At 41.5% G+C, this 22,810-nt stretch overlaps 2 protein-coding genes and 1 pseudogene across 3 annotated transcripts in view; 1 reads left to right on the top strand and 2 right to left on the bottom strand.

The window, feature by feature from the left end:
- The window catches only part of LOC149154248 (uncharacterized), a 31,940-nt gene extending 26,292 nt beyond the window's left edge, over positions 1 to 5,648 (bottom strand). Inside the window, exons 1-2 of the mRNA XM_089439390.1 lie at positions 5,423 to 5,648; positions 4,694 to 5,190 (exon numbers count right to left, since the gene is read on the bottom strand). Coding sequence (XP_089295516.1) covers positions 4,694 to 5,190; positions 5,423 to 5,648 — 723 coding nt within the window. The remainder of the gene's footprint in view (positions 1 to 4,693; positions 5,191 to 5,422) is intronic.
- The window catches only part of LOC149154247 (phosphopantetheine adenylyltransferase-like), a 277,427-nt gene extending 259,948 nt beyond the window's left edge, over positions 1 to 17,479 (top strand). For both annotated transcript variants that reach the window (XM_089440855.1, XM_089440856.1), the window contains exon 7: positions 16,920 to 17,479. In XM_089440855.1, coding sequence (XP_089296981.1) covers positions 16,920 to 17,039 — 120 coding nt within the window. In that variant the 3' untranslated portion in view covers positions 17,040 to 17,479. The remainder of the gene's footprint in view (positions 1 to 16,919) is intronic.
- A 3,050-nt stretch (positions 17,480 to 20,529) lies between these two features.
- LOC149154249 (eukaryotic translation initiation factor 3 subunit B pseudogene) lies at positions 20,530 to 21,744 on the bottom strand (annotated as a pseudogene).
- Between the last annotated feature and the right edge of the window lie 1,066 nt (positions 21,745 to 22,810).

The following is a 22,810-nucleotide window of genomic DNA, read 5'->3' on the forward strand; positions in this document are numbered from 1 at the left end:
TTTGTCTATTTTGTCAAGAGTCTTGGTATTCATCATCTAAATATCTATAAGAAGAGATTCAAGGGTTTTACTCCCAAGAGGAGAGGTTTTGCCCTGGCTTGGAGCCAACATCTTGTGTACTTGTACTATTGTTGATCTTGTATTTTGATAACTATTTGATGATTGAAGAACACACTAACATAACAAAGTGAATTGAAGAAGACAACACAAACTGTTATCGATAAGTCTGTGAAGAATCACTAAGCCATGAACTGCCCTAAATTCTTCAACATGGAATCAGAGCCATGGTTCATGGAGGGCATGAAGGAGATCAACTATATCATGGAAAAGCTTGTTAAGAAGTGTTCATCTTTAGCTAGCCTAATCAAACAATACTTCAAAACAGTGGAATAAATTCTTCTCTTCTCAAGATCTCAAAGCTTCAAGAAATGAAGGACTGTTCTCAGCTCTCTTCGGAACATTCCAAGATGAAAACATATGGGTAATAGATAGTGGAGCTTCAAGGAACATGACCGGGTATCACAAGCAACTCAAGACCTTGTCTAAAGGAAAATCCTCATCCTCAGTGGAGCTTGGTGACAACAAGAGCTATCCTGTCAAAGGAATTGGATCAACATCAATTGTGCTGGAAGGTGGAGGCAACATTCATCTCAACAACATATTATATGTTCCAGGTTTGTACAAAAATCTAATTTCAGTTTCACCTCTAGAAGAAAAAGGAGATAGAGTTGCTTTCATAGATGGTAAAGTAGTGGTTTGGGCTAAAGAATCAAGCATTGAAAAGGCTAGGGTCATTGGAGTTAGAGAAGGCAGACTATACATACTCACTCTCATCTCCTCAAAATCAAGCACTTGTCCACATCGAGATAAGCCCATGTGAATTATGGCATAGAAGATTTGGCCATCTCCTTTACAAAATTCTACCAATGCTAAATTCCATTGTAAATGGGATTCCAAATCTTAAAGAAGAACATGAAGGAATCTGCAAAGGTTGTTCCCTAGGAAAGATTGCAAAGAAACCATTTGCAAATAGTACATCTAGAGCTCAAGAGATTTTATATCTCATTCACTCTGACGTATGTGGACCCATGTCCAAATCTCTTGGAGGTCATCTATACTATGTTACATTCATCGATGATCATTCAAGAAAAACTTAGGTTTAACTAATTAAATCCAAGGATGAAGTATTCTCAAAATTTCAAGAATTCAAGACAGAAGTAGAGAATCTTACAAAAAGAAAGATGAAAATCCTAAGATCAGATAATGGAGGTGAATATACTTTCAAAGAACTCATTGCTTTCTGTAAGGAGGCTGGGAATAAGAGGGAGTTTATTGTTCCTTACAATCCTAAACAAAATGGAGTAGCTGAACGAAAGAATAGAGATATAGAAGAAAGTGTTAAGGCTATGCTCCATTATCAAGATCTACCTAAATTCTTGTGGGGAGAAGCAACAAAAACTGTAGCATATATTCAAAATAGAAGTCCTCACGGGTCACTCGGCAATGTAACTCCAGAAAAAGTCTTCACTGGGAAGAAACCTAATATTGATCATCTCCGAATATTCGGATGTCTAGTATATATTCACATTACCAAGGACAAAAGGAAGAAGCTAGATCCTGCAAGCAAGAAAGAATCTTTGTTGGATATAGCAACTCTTCGAAAGCCTACAGAATCTACATAAAGGAAGGACATCAAATAGAAGTAAGCAGAGATGTAATCTTTGATGAAAGCATTGCCTTCAAGAAATCCAAGGATCTCCCATCTGATTCTGATGAGGAGGATCTTCCTATTTTTGAGGAAGAAGCTACTAATGAAGGAGAAGTCTCTCATCAAGAAGAAGAAGGTCCCAATGAACCAATCACTCTCCCTGAAGGAAGGAAAAGGCATAACTGGTTAACAACCACTGTTCAAGAAGCAGAAGGTCACACGACAAATCAAACTTTCAGGGAAAGTAAGAAACCAAAAAGGTTCTCAGGATCTGCAGCATACATATCAAAGCTCATTGAAGAGGAACCTTCTACCTTTGAAGAAGCAACCAAACATCAAGAATGGAAAGATGTAATGAATGAGGAATACCAATCTATCATGAAGAATGGAGTTTGGGAAATTGTCCCAAGACCAGATGACAAATCATCGGTAACATCTAAATGGTTATATAAAATCAAGCACGCTGCAGATGGAAGCATTCACAAACTCAAGGCAAGATTCGTGGCTCGAGGCTTCTCTCAGGAAAAAGGCATTGATTATGAAGAAACCTTTGCTCCCACAGCAAGGTACACCACGATCCGATCTCGGATATCTCTAGCAACATCCATGGGATGGAAGGTACATCAAATGGATGTCAAAACAACATATCTGAATGGTACCATAGATGAAGAAGTGTACATCGAACTACCATTGGGATATGAAGTAAAGGATAGAAAGACTCATGTTTGCAGATTAAAGAAGGCACTCTATGGCCTCAAGCAAGCTCCTAGGGCATGATATGCCAGAATGGATGCATACTTGCAAAGATTGGGTTTCAAGAAAATTACCTCTGATCCAAACCTTTACATCAAAATAGAAAATGATGAACTTGTCATGATACTTCTATATGTAGACTATCTTCTAATCACTGGGATCGAAGAAAGAATTCAAGAATGTAAGAAATTGCTGGCAACTGAATTTGATACGAAGGATTTAGGACTCATGCACTACTATTTGGGTCTAGAAGTTTGGCAAGAGCCAAATGAAATCTACTTGGGACAATGAAAGTATGTGATCGAATTACTAAAGAAATTTGATATGATGGAATGCAAACCCATGACTACTTCGATCATCACAAACTTGAAGATGCTAAGAAACTCTGAATCCAGTCCAGTAAATCCTACTAAGAATAGACAACTAATAGGATCTCTAATGTATCTAGTGAATACTTGGCCAGGCATACGTTTTGCAGTAAACATTCTCAATTGATTTCAAATAGAGTCGAGACATGGTCATTGGATAGCTGCAAAACACATACTAAGATATCTACAAGGAACCATCCATTATTGCCTGAAGTATGAAAAGGGAAGAAGCATCAATCTAGAAGGATTCACTGATTCCGACTGGGGTGGAAGCGAGAAAGATGGAAGAAGCACTACAGGAGGATGTTTTAGCCTAGGATCCTCTATGGTTTCTTGGATGAGCAAAAAGCAAGAGTCAGTGGCCTTAAGTAGTGCTGAAGACGAGTACGTTGCAAACTGTGAAGTAGGCATGGAAGCGGTCTGGTTGAGAAAGATGTTATCTGATTTGTTTGCAGGACCGTTGGACCCTACCGTAATACACTGTGATAATACCAATTATATAAGACTATCCGAGGACCCAGTATTTCATGGGAAAACGAAGCACATAAACAACAAATACCTCTACATTCGAAAATTGGTACAAGATGGTGTGCCGAAGTTGGAGTATATCCCCACCGATGATCAAACTGTTGACATTCTGACAAAGTCTCTACCCAATAAAAATCTTATGTATTTTAGAAATAAGCTTGGCTTGGTTGACATATCCTCCCTAGCTAAGAGGGAGAGATAGACACATCATTCTTGTCTTCATTTTGAAGAAAGCATGGAGGATTGAGTAATCATCTGGCATATGATACTCTTTGAGGATGTGTAGGGCATCCAAGATAAGAGTAGGCAAGAGGGCCGATCTTCTTTGACGGATGGGGACCCAAGATAAGAATAGCTCTAGAAGGTCATACTCAGTGAACACCTAGGTGGGTATGTACCTTGAGAGACAATGATGAAGGTGTCTATCATCATTGGTCTCGCAAACATTGTGCTCTGATCTACTAAGAGATAGAGCTGTTAGTCAAGGCCTTGCTATGTGACAATGTTTGTTATAATGATGCTATACAGATGGATTACTAGTCCGACTCTTTTTATGAGATATCTGTAGTGTTGAATACAGTGAAACAGGAATCGGCGATTCTGCCGATTAATCGCGATTCCCAATCGGCTCGGCCACGAAACGAGTAGAGTCGAATCTTCCGGAGTCAAATCGCGTTGACCGAGTTTGACTCGTGGTCAACGCGATTTTGACTCGCGCGTCTGCCGATTATTCCGACTCTGCGTTTTTTTTCCGAGTCGCGCCAAAATTTTTGGGTTTCGGTTTATCGGGTTCTGGGTTTCTGTTTGTGGCATTTATCACTCCCGCGTCCAGCGTCCATACTCCCGCGTCCAGCGTCCAGCGTCCATACTCCCGCGTCCAGTGTCCAGACACCGCACAGTCGACACCACCGCAGAGCCTGTGCATTCGACGCCGCATTGTTGAGAATCGATAAAGCGTTAACCTGCGTGAGCCTTCAGGTAAACCGTAACAATCTTGGAATTGTGCACGTAAAGCGATAACTCAGATCGAGAACCCTACATCTCTTCATCCATTCATTTTTCTCCTTTTCTCAGTTCGAACTTCGTTTAGTGTTCATAACAGATTTTGGAGAAATCGTTGCGAGAGCCATTGGTTTATTCATGAGTATCGGGTTTTTAGTAAACTGCAATAGAAGCATCTCTGTATTCTAAAAGTTTTGGGCACAATATGGTAAAATGTTTGATTCATGTTAATTTTGTAGTCGTTGGGGTTGAAGTTCATGGGTTGACCACTTAGCGGCCTCTATTTAAATTCCTCCTCGAGTCACGCATGACTCTGCAATTTACGTGCCTTTACGTGCCTTATATTCACACAATCAAAAAGAAGCTTCCTATTGTGCCATGACCCCTGTACATTCCTAAAAGCCGAATTATAGCAACTATTCTTCAAACCATATGGCAAATGGCCATCAGTTGATGACTCTTGGACCTCCAGTCTGTCAAACAAATTAGGATCTACAAGGAAATCGGGTCTGTCCTCCTCACTCAGCAAGGCTACATCTTCAGACATCAGTTCTGCATTGCAGATAATTTTCCTTACATATTCAAGCTCTTGATCTTCAATACAGGTAGGCTGAGTTTCTGCCAAACCAATTAAGGAAGGATCAATCTTGTGCAATCTTGAAATATCTAGAATTGCACCCATTATCTTATCACTTTCTACAACTTCCAAGTTTGCAGAAGAAGCAGAATCACGTAATTCTGCATCAGCATCCAGTTCTTGGTGCCCAAGTGTCATGCAGAGTCGGCCAGTTCTGTTCTGAACGGATGAGCATAAGAATTGCAACTTGTCATCTGGTATCAAAGATTGACAAATTATCAGTACAAAGACAAGGACTTGGATGGAAATTGTAATAAGCACAATATTTCCACAGTTAAATGAGACAATAATCTAGTATTTCATGAAAACAAAGATTACTTCTGGCCAATCTCCTTGATATGTCTATGAATGTTTAACCATGGTTGTGGAGTGATTTAGCTATGCAACTGGATAAACCACAAATAAGAAAATGTCAAAGTTGCTTACCATGTGTACCACCCAAACTCTCTGCTGAGTAACAACTTTCATTCGAGAAAGAAGCTTCTAATATGGATACTGGACTAGGCTGGTCACAGTCCTCGCTGCAAACAGTCCTTGTAGCACCTTCAAAGTTATATGTTTTAACTTTCATGAGCTTTGAATGCATGGAAAGATTGAGAAAAATCCATGCTTGCTTCCACATTTCTGTTCTGTCCTTGTTGTCCCTTGCCATATTACAACAAATTACTACAAAAAAATTTCTATATGTTCACTGACATCTGTCTTCATTTAATTTTTTAAATTTCTAGCATATTTTAAATTTTTGGATAATTTTTAAATTTGATTTTTATTTTTTTGTTGTCTTTCACAGGAGCCACAAATTAAATAGAAGCCAGACTCCAAATCTTAACAGAAGCCACAAATTAAACACAAGTTCAAAGCAACAACAATGCCGAGAGAGCGGGACTTTGCTTGGGCTTATTGTGACAAGATTCCCGGAAAACCCTTGCTCCTTTGTAAATTTTGCAAAAAGGAATGCAGTGGAGGCATTTATAGATTCAAGTTCCACCTTGCAAAAATACCTGGCCATGATATAGGTATTTGCGGCAAAGTTGACGAGAATGTCCAATACCAAGCAGCCTTGGCCCTTGATATGTTAGAGCAGCATAATGCCAAGAAAGCAAAGCAAAATGCTGAAATAGGAAATGTTGGAGTTGATACTTTTTCTGCCACTAGCCCCATGTCACCTCAATCTGTTGAATCCTCAATGCCGTTCCCAAGTTTTCCACACATGCCTCCAAGGCCAAGCCAAACTCAAAGCCATGGCAATCCTTCAACAACAACTCCTTCCTTCAACACTGGAGGTGGAAACATAAACACCTTTTTTGCTCCCCGCACAAAACCCGGTTCCCAACCTACCTTGGATGGCACTGGTTGGAAAAAAAATATCCATAGTCAGGCAAGGAAGGCCATTGCTAACTTTTGGTACTATTCTGACATACCTTTCCACTGTGCCAGAAGTCCTTATTGGCAAGCTATGATTGATGCAATTGCTGCTGCAGGTCCAGGGTTCAAAGCCCCTACATCAGAGAGCCTTAGGACAGATATGTTGTTAGAGAGTGTTGAAGATGTCATGCTTGTGCTAGCTGAGTTTCGTTCATCATGGGTAGAAATAGGGTGCACCATCATGAGTGATGGATGGACAGATCAGAGGAATAGAACTTTAATAAATTTCCTTGTATCTTGTCCCGCAGGCACAATGTTTCTCAAGTCAGTGGATGCTTCAGATAAGGTTAAGACTGCCCAACTTATCTGTGAAATGATGGAGGAAGTCGTTCAAGAAGTGGGAGAAGAAAATGTTGTACAAATTGTCACCGATAATGCAGCGAATTATATGGCTGCTGGTAGACTTTTTGAGATGAGGCACCCCACTATTTTTTGGACCTCTTGTGCTGCCCATTGCATAGATTTAATGCTTGAGGACATTGGTAAGCTTCATTGGATACATGAGGTTGTGGAGAAGGCAAAATCCATAACCAAATACCTATACAACCACACTATTGTCCTAAACACTATGAGAATATACACTGAAGGTAAAGAAATTGTTCGACCTGCAGTGACTAGATTTGCATCAAATTTCATATCTTTGCAATCTGTGGTTGAGCAAAAGATAAATCTGAAGAGGATGTTCTTGGGACCTGAATCTAAACATTCCAAGACCCCTGAAGGCATCGAAATTGCTGCACTTGTGTTTAATGATGGCTTCTGGAAAGATGCTGAAGAGATTATTGCTGTGACGGAGTCCCTTGTTAGAGTTCTCAGGTACTTTTAGTCTTTTAACTTTTTCATTTTTTAAATTTCATTTCAAGTTTCTTTTTATTTACAATGTTTCATATTTCTTTAAATTTGAATGCTTGAACTTTCAGGATGGTTGATGGTGACAAACCCGCTATGGGTTACATTTATGAGGCGATGGATCTCGCAAAGGAGGCCATCAAAAGAAGATATGGGGATGATGAAACAAAGTATATGCCTCTTTGGGACATTATAGATGCACGTTGGGATAGGCAATTGCATTCCCCCTTACATGCTGCTGGGTACTTCTTAAATCCACAATATTTTTATGATAAGAGCAAATTTAATGAGGATGGGGAGGTTGGCAGAGGACTTATGACATGCTTGGAAAGGTGCTTCCCTGACCAGAACAACAAAGTCGTGTCTTTTCCCAACTACAAGATTATAGGGCACCATCTAAATTGTTTGCCTATACCAGTGCTATAAGACAAAGGTCAAAGATGTTGCCAGGTACCCAGCTTGAAGGCTTCATCAATTCATTAAATTTGTTTAAACTTTATTTTGTATGTTAAATGTTTTATTAAATTTTCTTTTCTTTTTAAGTTTTTACTATTTACTAATTTGGTACTTCTAGTTTTCTACTCACAAACCCTTACCACTTGCTAGGTCTTTGGTGGCAAAACTTTGGTAGTGATACGCCAGATTTGAAGAGATTTGCCATTCGAATCTTAAACCAAGCATGCAGTGCTTCAGGTTGTGAACGCAACTGGAGCATGTTTGAGAAAATACATTTTAAGAAGCGCAACCGATTGACACAAAAGCGCTTGAATGACCTTGTATTTGTCCATTACAATCTACGACTTCGCAACAAACAAATACAAGGTGAGATTCGAGAGCTTGAATTTGAAGGTTTCATAATCTAGTTCGTACTTTAAAAGTTTAAAGTTCAAACTTCAAAGTGAAATTTTAATTCACATTTCAATGTCTCATGATAATGACAGGTATTGATCATTCACCAATCGACCTTGAAGAGTTAGATTTGCAAGCTACAAATGCGGCAGAATGGGTTCAATTAGATGAGCCTCCTCTTTTCAGCCTTCATGACTTGGAGAACTTTGAGAGTCAAGCAAGCGAAGGAGTGGGAGGAATCGCTTCTAGTTCTCACTCTTAAGAGTCTTAGACTCTTAGTTGCTGATTTTTTTCTGATTAGTATGCAGTTTTTAACTTTTTTGTAAACTTTGAGAAGCATATGCTTCTAAGGACTCAAGACTCAGTGCTTTGGATCATGTGTGGACTCCTAACATATATGAGATACTTATTTATTCATGATATTTTGGACATCTATTGATATTATGCATTGTTTGGACATACCTTTAGCCAATATTAATGAAAAATGGTTTTTTTAATTCAATATATGTGTATATTTTTATTTAATGAATTTGCCGATTTTTTCCCGATCCGATTAAAACTCTTCGCTCTTTTGCCTCGCCGATTTATTGTCGATTCCGAGTCTGGTAACATTGGTTGAATAGCCTTGTACCATTTAATAAATACCTCCTTAGTTAAGAGGGTGTGTTGAAGAAAATGTAACTAGGTTCAGTTTTCATTATGACTTGTAATTATAATGCTATGAAGAAAATTATTATTCCTTGCATCATGGGTTTCATGAGCAAGATGTGTTTACCATAGGTCAAAGACTATTGATTTGGGGTAGCATCGGATGTGCTTTAGCCACGAAAATTGGTGGAGAGGCTAAAGCACATGAGATCTCCAAGACCCAGAAATGGTTTGGGCAGATTCTAACCGGTTTGGGAGATATTAAAATAATTAATATTTTTAATATAGTTCCTAAGTCTAAACTTAGGAAAAATAAAATATTAATGGGTATTAATATAAAATTGGGTTAGAAGGGTCCAAAAGTCATGGATCAATCCAAATCTAATCTTACCTGTTGATTAGAGATTTAATCTCGGCCGTTGATGGACCAATGAGAAAAGTATAAGAGGAGGCTTGAGGGTTAGTTGGAGAACACACCGAGGGAGACCAGTCAGTTCGATCTCTGGAGCAGGGTTAGCTGAGAAATTTGAACTAGTGGTCTGGAGAGCAGCAGGAGGTAGCAAGTACGAAACAGAGAGTCGGGAGCAGCACCAGAAGACCAGTGCAAAGGTTGGAGAGGCAGACACAGAGGCTGTAGCAAACTGTGTAGTCACTGGAGGGCCTGCGTGGGTGATGCAGAGAGGCCCAGTGTTGACGCAGAGAGGCAGGGGTTGACGCAGTGTCTGGAAGTTACACAGAGGTCAACCAGGTTGACGCTGAGACTGGGAGAAGTGTTGTGGATTCAAATGTAACAAGTCTTCAGCTCAGTTCATAATACAGTCAACGAAGAAAGGTATGCATGCATAGTGATCAGGGGTAATATCTCAAAAATCTGCCTACGATATATATACATCGTGTCAAGCTCTCGGAAGTCTGTATCCATTCACTGTGATAGCTCTTGGAAGTCATCGAAGGACTGTGTATATATATTATATACATAGTGACTGCGTTCAATATAACTCTCGGTGGTGGCCTATCTTACTGATGCAGATTGGGTAGGAAGTTCATTGGATCGAAAAAGTACCTCTGAGTACTGTTTCAACATTGGATCAAGAATGACCTCTCGGTGCAGTAGGAAACAGAAGTCCGTGGCTCTGAGCTCATCCGAGGCATAATATATGGCGGCAAGCACAACTTCGTGTGAGGCCATATGCCTTAGAAAACTGCATGTGAACCTATTTCGAAGAAAAATGGAGGTGACCAGGTGTTGATTTGGGGTAGCATCGAATGTGCTCTAGCCACGAAATTTGGTGGAGAGGTTGGGGCACATGAGATTTCTAATAACCATAAAGGGTTTGGGCAGATTCTAAACAGATCAGGAGATATTAAAATAATTAATATTTTTAATGGAGTCCCTAAGTCTAACTTAGGGAAAATAAAATATTAATGTGCATTAATATGAATCTGTGTTAGAGTGGTCCAAAAGACATGGATCAAGCAAGATCTAATCTTAGCCATTGATTAGGGACTTAATCTCGGCCGTTGAGATGTCAACAGGAAAAGTATAAGAGGAGGCTTGAGGGTCACTTGGAGAGCACACCAGAGTGATCAGTGATTCTATTCTCTAGAGCAAGGTTTGCTAAGAGAGATAGAATCAGTGATCGGGAGAGCAGCTAAGGGGCATTGAGTACAGAGAAATAGAGAAGGCAAAGATTGTGCTGGGAGAGCAGCGCAGCAGCCAAGGAGAGTGACGCAGAGCCAACAAGGGCTCATACAGGGCCACGAAGAGGCAACCAAGTGCTGCGCAGAGCACTAGAGAGGCCAACGTGTCTGATGCAGAGACCCATAAAGTTGATGTAGGGTCCCCTGGGGCTGACATAGGCCAAGAAAGGCTGACGCAGCGCCAACGTGAGACAGAGAGGGGCTGAGGCAGTCCAGATTGGGCAGACACTGGGGTTGCAGAGCAGTTTTGTGCTGAGGAGCTTCCGGAAGGATTTTCCAGGGTTTCAGCCAGGAGATTTCTCTCAAACTGTGAGGTATAGCTGTTAAGGAAATTCTCTGTTGGGTAGGCCAATTTCAGCACCCAGATTGTACTCTAATATGTTGAGCATGCACTGGTGTTTATTTTCAGTATTTACTTTGTAAATAACCTGTTAAAGAAAAAATAACAAGTAGGTAGGAATAAATTAGAAAAAGTGCATGAAGGGCTTCTAATTAAGTAAACTTAGAAACTTCAACATGGTATCAGAGCGTGATTGCAGATCATAGGAGGATTAAAAGACATCAGCCGAGCGGAGCAATAGCAGCAGAAAACAGCTGTCCCGAGGTGACAGAAGCTGTTTCTAGCAACGCAGAAGCCAGGGAGTGTGACGTAGAGCCTGCCAGAGCCACGTAGAAGAAGCCGGGAACTGTGCAGAGCCTCAGAGAGGCCAGCATTGCTGACGCAGAGGGCCAGAGGGCTGACGCAGGGCATCCCAGGGCTGACGCAGACCTATCCGGGGTGACGCAGAGCTAGCTTGAGGCAGAGAGGGGCTGACGCAGTTCACAGAGAGGCAGTAGCTGGGGTCTAGAAGGTTGCGGGGATATTGCAGAGTGGAGCTGGTGAGGTACTGTAGTGAGAACAATACCTGACAGAGAAGGGGCAGAGGACTTGTTGCCGAGGGTTTCTAGCCGAGGAACCCAGATCAGCAGTGGAGTTGCACAAGACGATCAGAGTAGGGGGCATCTCGACAAGTGGCAGAAGGATTTCCAAGAGGGAAATCAAGACTCAGAGGGAGTCCAGAAGAGAACTTCCAGACAGGAAGTAGAGACTCAAGGAGTCGAACAGAGAACTTCCAGAAGGGAAGTAGAGGAGCGTCATGGCACTACATGGGGTAAGAGACCAGGATAGATTGGACGGAGCATAGAACTTCGCAGTCTGGAAGGCTAGAATCTTATCAGTGCTTGACAAGAATCGTGTCAAAAACTTCGCCTTGAACGTTATAGCTATCCCAGTTGACCCTAATGATAACGACAGGTACGAAGAGGCAATGGTGAGGGCCAAGTGCATTATCCTTGACGGGGTCAAGGATCATGTGGTACCACATATAGTCGAGAAGGAAACGGCTGTTGAGATGTGGGAGGCTCTCAAGAACCTGTACCAGCATACTTTTGTGCAGAGAAGAATGCTGCTCGAGAACCAGATGAGGTCGTATCAGATGAAGAAGGGTCAATCGATTGACACCTTTCTCGGTGGACTGAATGAGATTCGAGACCAATTGACTGCTATAAGAGCGACACCGAATCAGGAGCTTATGGTGAGGACAACCTTAAATGCTGTCTCAGAAGATTGGGAAGTGTTTGTCTAGAGTATCCTAGGCAGAGGGCTCTCCCACCTTGGGACGAGATGTGGGCAGCTCTTTGCCAGGAAGAGATCAGACGGTAGTTGAAGATAGGTAGCAGCAACAAAGGGATCAAGTTCAAGAAGGAGGAGGAGGACGTGGCCCTAGCATCTGAGGGAAAGTAGGAGAAGTGGAAGAAGAAAGATCTCTCCAAGATTAAGTGCTTCCATCGTGGGGAGCTGGGTCATTATGCGACCTAGTGTCTAAGGAAGAAGAGTAAGGGAGAGTCTTCTGAGACTAAGGTAGCGCCAGCATGGGCAGAGAAGGAAGTTTTGACAGACGATGATTGTGCCATGAGTGCACACGCACCACTTGAGCGGAAGTGGGGAGACATCGAGCTGTAGTCAGATGGACTACAGGCGATGAGGGGTAAGAACCTTGAGGTACTCAGCCTCTTGGATTAGACCTTGCTACGGGAGCCCCGAAGAGGAGTAGCAAGACTGGTTGATGTGGGTAGAGATGGATGCGGATGGAGCGACAGAGAGAGCTACAATGCAGGAGTCCCGAGATAGCGCAGAGCTAGCAGGGTGCAGCAGTGTGAGAGGCACAGGAGTGTTGCACTAATGCAGGAAGGCACAGAGAGGTGTGCAATGGTGCAAGATGCAGGGAGTTGTTGCAGCACACAGAGGTCAGAGAGGGAGCACTTGTCAGCGACATAGGGAGCTTCAGCATCAATGGGTGTTTCTAGCCCAACAGGGAGGTCAGTTGGGAGATCAATTACTTACTTCTCAGTAACTGAGTTGCAATGCAACAGTGGACAACACGATGCAACATGATGAGAAGAGGTGGTGTGCAGATGCAGTGCTGGGAGAAAGGACCAGCAGCAACATGGATGCAGAGGGAGCTGTCGTACAGATGCAGCAGTGGCAGTGGCAGAATCATGGGCAATAGTACAGGAGGCAGCAGTGCAGAGGATGTTAGGCAGGAAGGCCTAGCATCAGCGTAGGTATCGATGCCGGATGATCAGAGTAATACTCAGTGAGGAGTATTGCTAGAGGACAATCCTCGCTAAGAGGGAGTGTTGATTTGGGGTAGCATAGAATGTGCTCTAGCCACAAAATTTGGTGGGGAGGTTGAGGCACATGAGATCTCCAATAACCAGAAAGGGTTTGGGTAGATTCTAAACAGATAAGGAGATATTAAAATAATTAATATTTTTAATGGAGTCCCTAAGTCTAAACTTAGGGAAAATAAAATATTAATGTGCATTAATATGAATATGTGTTAGAGTGGTCCAAAAGACATGGATCAAGCCAGATCTAATCTTAGCCATTGATTAGGGACTTAATCTCAGCCGTTGAGATGTCAACAGGAAAAATATAAGAGGAGGCTTGCGGGTCACTTGGAGAGCACACCAGAGTGATCAGTCATTCTATTCTCTACAGCGGGGTTTGCTAAGAGAGATCGAATCAGTGATCGGGAGAGCAACTGAGGGGCATTGAGTACAGAGAAACAGAGAAGGCAGAGATTGTGCCAGGAGAGCAACGTAGCAGCCAAGGAGAGTGACGTAGAGCCAGCAAGGGCTCACGCAGGGCCACGCAGAGGCAGCCAAGTGCTGCGCAGGGCACTAGAGAGGCCAGGGTGTCTGACGCAGAGGCCGAGAAAGCTAATGCAGGGCCTCTTGGGGTTGACGCAGGCCAAGAAAGGCTGACGCAGGGCCAGCGTGAGACAGAGAGGGGCTGACGTAGTCCAGATTGGGCAGATGCTGGGGTTGCAGAGCAGTTTTGTGCTGAGGAGCTGCCGGAAGGATTTTCCAGGGTTTCAGCCAGGAGATTTCTCTCAAACTGTGAGGTATAGCTGCTAAGGAAATTCTCTGTTGGGTAGGCCAGTTTCGGCATCCAAATTGTACTTTGATATTGCTTAATAAGAAAACCCTCAGATCGCTGCACTGGTTTTACTGCATTGGGTTTTTCCGGGGATATTGGTCCAAAAATAATGGTGTCATGTGGTGTGTTTGATCTTGTTTCTTTTAGTTGCTGATATGTAATTTGTTGAGCATGCTTTGGTGTTTATTTTTAGTATTTACTTTGTAAATAACTTGTTAAAGAAAAAATAACAAGTAGGTAGGAATAAATCATAAATGGTGCATGAAGGGTTTCTAACTAAGTAAACTTAGAAACTTCAACACCAGGATCATGTGTGATAATTAGAGTTGCATCAAGCTCTCTGAGTATCCAGTGTTTCATGATCGGTCAAAGCACATTGATATCCGGTGTCACTTTGTCAGAGACTGTGTCCAATGAGGAGCTGTACAGTTGAGCTACACTCCTATAGGAGAACAGGTGGCAGATATTCTCACCAAGGCCCTTGGAAGAACAAAGTTTGATTATTTCAGGGAAAAGATGGGGATGATAAAGAATCCATTTCAGTAGCAGAAATGGGGGTGATGTTGCAGTGTGATAGTAGTCAGCAGTAGCATGGTGCAACGTGGCAGAGGGAGTTGTAGTGCAGATGCAGTGTTGGAAGAAAGGAGCAACAACATCACAGATGCAGAGGGAGCTATCGTACAGATGCAGCAGTGGCAGTGGAAGGACCATGGGCAGCAGTACAGGATGCAACAGTGTAGAGGATGTTGAGCAGGGAGGCCTAGCATCAGCACAGGGACCGATGCTGGATGGTTAGGGTGATACCCAGTGAGGAGTATCACTAGAGCACAATCCTCGCTAAGAGGAAGTGTTGATTTGGGGTAGCATCGGATGTGATCTAGCCATGAAAATTGGTGGAGAGGTTAAAGCACATGAGATCTCCAAGACCCAGAAATGGTTTGGGCAGATTCTAACCGGTTTGGGAGATATTAAAATAATTAATATTTTTAATGGGATTCCTAAGTCTAAACTTAGGAAAAATAAAATATTAATGGGTATTAATATAAAAATGGGTTAGAAGGGTCCAAAAGTCATGGATCAAGCCAAATCTAATCTTAGTCGTTGATTAGAGATTTAATCTCGGCCGTTGATAGACCAATGAGAAAAGTTTAAGAGGAGGCTTGAGGGTCAGTTGGAGAAGACACTGAGGGAGATGAGTCAGTTCAATTTCTGGAGCGGGGTTAATTGAGAAATTCGAACTAGTGGTCTAGACAACAGCAAGAGGCAGCAAGTATGGAACCGAGAGTAGGGAGTAGCACCAGAAGACCAGCGCAGAGGTTGGAGAGGCAGACACAGAGGCAGCAACAGACTGCGCAGTCACTGGAGGCCCTGCGTGGGTGACAAAGAGAGGCCCAGTGCTGACGCAGAGAGGCAGGGGCTGACACAGAGTGGCTGGGAGCTACGCAGAGGTCAGCCAGGCTGACGCTGAGACTGGGAGAAGTGCTGTGGATTCAAATGTAACAAGTCTTCAGATCAGTTCATAATACAGTCAACGAAGAAAGGTATGCATGCATAGTGAGCAGGGGTAATATCTCAGAAATCTGCCTACGATATATATACATCGTGTCAAGCTCTCGGAAGTCTGTATCCATGCACTGTGACAGCTCTCAGAAGTCATCGAAGGACTGTGTATATATATTATATACACAGTGACTGCGTTCAATATAACTCTCGGTGGTGGCCTGTCTTATCACTATTATAACCAACGAATAGCATGAAGGACTAATAACATAAACGAAGAACTGTAGCACCCAAGAAAAGGAGTCGAAGACTGTGACTGGACAGCGAAGACATAAGGAGAAGGAGTACAGTGATATCAAGTCTATAGACTGTGAATTGTAGGCCAAACAGAGCAGAGGATAGTGACAAACATCTTGGAGGTAACCTTGTGTCTATTTTGTCAAGGGTCTTGGTATTCATCATCTAAATATCTATAAGAAGAGATTCAAGGGTTTTACTCTCAAGAGGAGAGGTTTTGCCTTGGCTTGGAGCCAACATCTTGTGTACTTGTACTATTGTTTATCTTGTATTTTGATAACTATTTGATGATTGAAGAACACACTAACATAACAAAGTTAATTGAAGAAGACAACACAAACTGTTATCGATAAGTCTGAAGAATCACTAAGCCATGAATTGCCCTAGATTCTTCAACACCCAAGCCGAGTTCATAGGGGAGAGAGGCCTTGTCTTTAGGGCTGAGTTCTCTGCTGGAGGAGAGGCCTTGTCCTGAGCCGAGTTCTTTGAAGAGAAAGGAGCAGTACGGTGCAAGGGAGCGGCCATTTGTTGGCCTGTACTATGCAGAGGAGATTGGCTGTTTTCTAAGGCTGTTCTTGGCTGTAAATTCTCTGGAACTGCTGTTGTAATATTTTCCTGAGTAGTTTCTTTAAAGGCTAATAAAATCCCTCTTTGCTGGTTTTTCCCCCCACTGGGGTTTTCCAAGATAGAAGCTTTGTAAAAGGTTTATGTGCTTGGATTTCTTGTTTCTGCTGTGCATAATTTGTCAGAAGCTCAGCTATGTTAATTGTGCATAGATTTCAGATTTGAGTTTCCTGAGTTTTCAGTAAAAAAATAAAATAAAATTCTGGGTATAAAAATTTACTGGCACATTAATCATTTTGCCAGGCTTAGAGAATTCTAACATACTTTTTTGGCATTGCTATTTGATGCCCAAGATACAAGTTTTTCTCTCTGGTTTATATAGTTTTGGTTTGTTAGATCTCTTCAGATACCTTGAAAGCCCTGGTTGTGTCTACTCCTGCCTTGATCAATCCAACCTTGACTTTCAGCTAGTAAATTTCCTTTAAAATGTTACTAGAATATTTGATTTTTGTTGTCAGCTCATCCTATATTTGTTTTTAGTTAATAAGGGAACAACATTTTTCCATCCCTTGCACTTTTGCCTGAATATCTGGTTTATATGTTCAGGTGGAAGTGGTAGACCTGGTCTTTGAAGCTGGAAATGGTGAAAAACTCAGCTCCACAGCATTGAGACAACTGGATGCATTTGAACAAACTGAGAATGAATGTGTTGTTTCTTTAAAGTGATCCTGCAGATTACAATATGAAACTTCACTGGAAACATTGCGTATTCATATTCATTTTGAAGATGATTGGGTTTGTGGTAGTCAGAATAGACAGCACACCTGCAATGGTGGAAATCAGTGAAATAACAATGGATCAATGTAGCTAGGAAGGATATCAATAACATGTATCTGTCTTCAATGCTGGAATCAATGTGTAATATTACAAAATTTGAAACTAATAAGCAAGATCCAAACTGACTTTCTGAGGATTAATTTGTGAACCACTGGTGCATGCTGATACTAATTCAATGCACAATTTCACAATTACTGTCTGCTGATTTAGGTCTTCGTTTCTTTTCTGTACTTTGTAGATTTCAGTCTTTTTGGATATATACTGCTAAAGATTGCACTATTGGAATTCTCATAAATGTTTAATGTTAAGTTGTGACAAAACTTTTATTATTCTGTCTCAAAGGTGTAATAATTTAGGAAACGAAATAATCAGAGGAAATAAATAATTGAAGTAATCATTATTGTTGCAGTGATACATTCCTTATACAACATATCATTTCTCACTTTACGGATGGCTATGTTGGTTTAAACACCTAAAACCTGACCATAACATCTAGATGTTACAATGGTCACATACCAGTAATATGAAGCAACCATTGTATAAATTTTTATCATTCCTTTTTATTATTGGAGTGTTAATACTCCAACAATAGAAGCCAAGGTTGTGAGACTCAGACTTGGTGAAACTTGGTTATATTCAAAATTTGAATAAAATTCATACAGTAAATTTTGTCCCAAAAATAATAAGCGAGTTCTGGGCAAGTTTTGCTGAGTTTCACTGAGTACTAATTTCAGGATGGACTTGGAAAGACTTGTGAGTTTTGGTAGAGTCTCACAACATTGATAAGAACCAAATTTAGTTGTTTTTATGGTACAGGCATCAAATGAATGTATTTAAGGTGTTCTCATATCATGTCTTCGTGCTAGGGAGTATGTCTCAATAACCTAAGATATTGGTTGTCCTTCCAAAAGGGTTTCAGCTTAAAACTGAAGAAACATTTTATGTTGAAGCTTTAATATATCTTAAAGCAGAGTCACTGCAAGTATTTTGTTTTAATGCATCTTATATAAAAATCCATCAAGGCTTACAAATCAATGAACCAAGTTGCAATTATGTAGCCTTTCTTGAGATAGGATATGCTGGTTACTACCATAGTGTTTTTTGATGCAATGCCAAATAAATTGTTAATTCAATGTCCAATTTCATTTTCAGCAAAGATGTTAAACACACATGGAAAATAAAGACAAATGTGAAAGATAAATCAGTGAGTACATTTTTTATTAACATCAGATATACATTTATAGTACAATATGTGACTCTTGGGATTCAGATCCCAAGGTCTCTTGGACTGCTTTTGTCCATTCGAATTCCACACTAACCACTTAGGATTAGGTGTCCAACATTCCCCCCCTTAATCCGGAGGGTTATGTATGAGTCCAAGAAGAGAGCTGTAATACAAAATGTGCAAAAAATGCATGGCAGCACTAGGCTGAATGTGCTCTATGAAATGTTGGTATAAAGGGCGGTGGTTTAAGGATGACCACCAACACTGGAACGCTTAGTGCAGTTCCTGGAACTCTTCCAAAACTGGCAAGAAGCTGGAGTCTTCTGCTAGAGGAAGTGTTCTTAATCTGTGATGGTTTAAGGATGACCAACAACTCTGGAATGCTTAATGCAATTCCTGAAACTCTTCCAAAGCTGGCAAGAAGCTGGTGTCTTCTGCTAGAGGAAGTGTTCTCAATCTGTGATGGTTTAAGGATGACCAACAACTCTGGAATGCTTAATGCAATTTCTGGAACTCTTCCAAAACTGGCAAGAAGCTGGAGTCTTCTGCTAGAGGAAGTGTTCTAGATTGCCAACTGAAGGCATGTTCAGGCATCTTTGTCTCTGGCTACAACTCTGAAACTGGTGTGGCAGGTTGTGGCTCAGGCTCGCTTGATGTGACTTTGAAGCTTGTAGATGACCATCATTTCCCCCCTGTCAGGTACAAGGTGAGAAGATGGAGAAAACTCAACTGCAAGACTGTTCAATACTCTGGAACAAGTTCTAACATGTGTTTGGAATATCTTCTTGGCTGTTGATGCCCATTGCCAAGAAGCGATCCATCCAAGATGAATCTTTGTTCTTGTAGGATGTTTATTTGTGAAGCATCTGTGTGAAGAATGACTGGTTTTATGACAGTGCTTACATGGATGAAGATCAAAACAGTGATCTTTCAAATGGCCAACTCGGTCACAGTGTTGGCATTTCACGATCTGTTGTTTTTGTTGTTGTTGTTGCTGTGGAAGAGGGGCATAATCTGGAACAGCTGAAGATGAACTGTCATGAGGAGCAGCTGAACTGTCATGAATGAATCCAGCACTCTGAAACTGAATGGGCTTGGCATAGTCTGGAATATGAAAGGACAAGTCCTTGTCATATCCAAGACTAGTTCTGTGCTTGTTGTGGACAAGCTGTTCCCAAGGTCTAATGATGGGCTTGGGAAGTGCAGACTGAATTTTTACATCTGCATGCAAATCTGTTGTTGTATTAGGCAATGAATTTGCAACATTAATGTCTTGCTGTTTATGGGAGTCTGTTTCAATTTTCTGAACAGAAATAGGTTCAGAATGATGACTCCACTGCTGTAACTCTTCTTGCTGTAGCTTTGTCTCAAGCTGCAAAAACTCAATATTCTCCTGTGCATTTTGTAGACATACTTTAATATTGAATAGAGAGGTTTTGTTGATCTTAACCATCTCATCAACAGTGGAATGTATCGGAGTATTTAACAACTCTAATGCATTATCAAGTCTGGTCATTTTAGTTTGTGATATGCTTGGTTTTTCACTTTCAGCAGTCAAAAACTTCTCTGCGTCCAGGTATGTTGAAGATGCATGCTCACTCAGACGTTCTATAAACCCAACAGCATCTTCTATTCTGTCCTCCATGTTTATCGACATAATTGTGTCCTCAAGGACTCGAGCTGTTGAATCTTTTTGTGTCAAAAAAGAGGTATCACAACTAGAGGATGGCTTTGATGTAAGCGGGCCTCCAAGACCTGTACCAACTTTGAGTTTATCCCTCATTATGCTACAATTCTCAAGGTCGGAGATGTCATTTTGTGCATAACTATCAAAAACATGATGAACACGACTCGAAGAAGTTGTAACCATAGAACTTTGGTGGATGGATATCTCCCTAACTGATTCATGATTCTCATATTCGGACAAATTCGATGCTACAGTGCATGGTATACAATCAAAATCACCTTCAATATCTCCTAAATTATTAGACATCTCCACACCTCTGCCAGATAGGGGACTCGCATTCATTGTCGAGTCACTTGAACTGCCAATTCTCAAAGAATTGTCCCTAGTTGTAGGGAAATATTGCTGACCATTCAAGTTCTGCTCAAGGACACCAGAGCTTTGTATATTTTGCAATTGTGCTGCATTCTTCATCTGTTGTACTTTGTCAGTGCCCACCAGCGCAAACTCTTTTTTCCTTTCCGCTTGCCTTGAACTCTCATGAATTTCATCTACATTCTGAATTGTATCCACAGTAGCCTGTAATCGGTGTACTCTATCTGACAATAGAATCACTTCCTCTGATGCCCTTTTCTCTGCATTCGATAGAATTTCCTTTTCATGTTCTAGTACAGAGACCTCCATTTGAAACCTCCGAGCACGCTCCTGTCTAAATAATTTCTCTTCCTCGTGAAAACGTTTCCATTCATTGACCCAGACCTGCCAATCCTCTTGTATTTTCTTCCGTTTCTCCCTGTCTTGCTCACTCAACAATAACGAAACATCCTGGTCTTCAGCCTCATACTTCTTACTATACTTCCTCAAATTCTTAGCGATCTCCTCCTCTTTCTCTGGGCTTAGAAGAGAGGGTGGCCTCGGCCGCCATAATAGCTGGTAGAAATGATCTCTTGAAACGTGGTACAATAGCTTTCCATTGAAAGACCATATGTTAAACCCATTTTCCATTTCATGCACAGATGTGACTGTTGTTGCAGCATATCTTCCAGTAGGATCCCACTCAATATCAGTTGCCATGAAGTGTTCACCAGTTGCCATTGTCTCCAGTTCATCGACATTGTAAAATTCAAGCTGACCATTTAAAGCTTTTAGACCTGCAAGAATAATAAACCGTCCAATGGGGGACCAGTAAAGGGAGTTTGCTTGTTTTCCTTTGATGGTAGCCAGCTTGAAAACCCGGCCCACATGATTAGGGCTCCTCATTGAATAGAAACTAACATCTGGCCTGGGTCCATCCCCATGGATAATAGCAAACCTGTGGCCTTTGGGTTCCCAAGCAAATGCAATGATCTTGTCATTTTTGTTCTCTAATTCCAGGACCTCTATGGGAATATCTCTTTCCTTAATTCGGAAAAGTTCAAAACCTGTGTATGTACTTTTTTTTGTCTTGGTATAGCGATCCACTTTGACTGCCAAGTAGTCTCCATTGCTTTGCCAGTACATTTTGCAATCACTTACACTGAAGAGATTTTTTTGTCTCAGTTCTTCCCTTCCAGGGATTTGTACAAGACTCACTTTTGCAGGTTGGTTACCCCCGCCTCCCTCTGGCACAAACAAGGCTAGTATTGGATCTGTTGGAGACCAACTGAAATCCATTACATTTTCAACTTAATACCATGTTAACATATAAGCTTGAATCAGGCTCTGGGCAGCAATGGTTGGAATCAGGAATTATCGGAGGCGCTCTGGACAATTTCCAACCACTTAAGAAGTTCTATCCGGTCTACGGTGAAAAGAAATTCGCCATGGGTGATGAAGTATCAGCCTCTGATGTGCACTGTGAACCTGAATTTCTTGATTATGACGCCATTGATATTGATACGGAGGCGCAAGAAATCTTTAAGCACTCCAAACTCGTATTAGCTGACTACCGATCATTCACGGCCAATGAGAATGGTAACATAGAATCGTCGCCTTGTCTAACCCTAACGGCCCTTCTTCAATCTCTCCGTTTGGCAGGTTCCTCGGTGTATGGTCAGAATTAAGATTCTTGGCGTTACACAAGAACTGCGAATTGAATTGTAACCTAATCACCAACACCAACACAAAATCCTTGAAAAATGTTACGTTTCAACGTTGGAATGTAACGTATTCTATGCAATATATATGTTAAACACACATGGTCATGCTCTGTTTTCAATTCATAACCGCCACCACGTGGACCGCAACATTTAATCACACACAGTCATGGGATTCGAATCTGTTCTCAGTGCAGCACCTCCTCTCGATCTATCATCTTTTTTTTTCTCAAGGTGGATTCTCAGTCCGTTTCTTAAGAGCGAAGCCATTTGGAGCTGACCCGTCGCAAACCGTAGCAACTTAATATTTTGTCAGACCCGTGGCACCAGAACAGCCAGATTCATTCTGTACCAAGGCCCAGTTACATAAATAAAACCTCTGCGACATTATTTGACACCCATTGAATGTTTCTCGGACCAAACAAGGACAGTGCAAACGTTTCAAATCAGGTCAGGATGACAGCGTTCAGTGAGAACAGTGCTCAGGTCAGGGCAGGTGTGAATTCATTCAACATTTTCAAGCGTTAAACAACTACCGTCAGCGCATTCTAGGGCATTTACACGCAGACCTCTGAGCACACAGCGCATGGTCTCACATTCATTACAATGCAGCCAACGCTCCAATTTCTGGCAGAGGGACAGGGAATAATGAGGCCAATGATAGAAAACTTGCGGG

Source organism: Pinus tabuliformis, chromosome 9 (genome assembly GCF_031772625.1).
Source record: "Pinus tabuliformis cultivar Carrire ecotype Pingquan chromosome 9, CPIR1, whole genome shotgun sequence".
NCBI lineage: Eukaryota > Viridiplantae > Streptophyta > Pinopsida > Pinales > Pinaceae > Pinus > Pinus tabuliformis.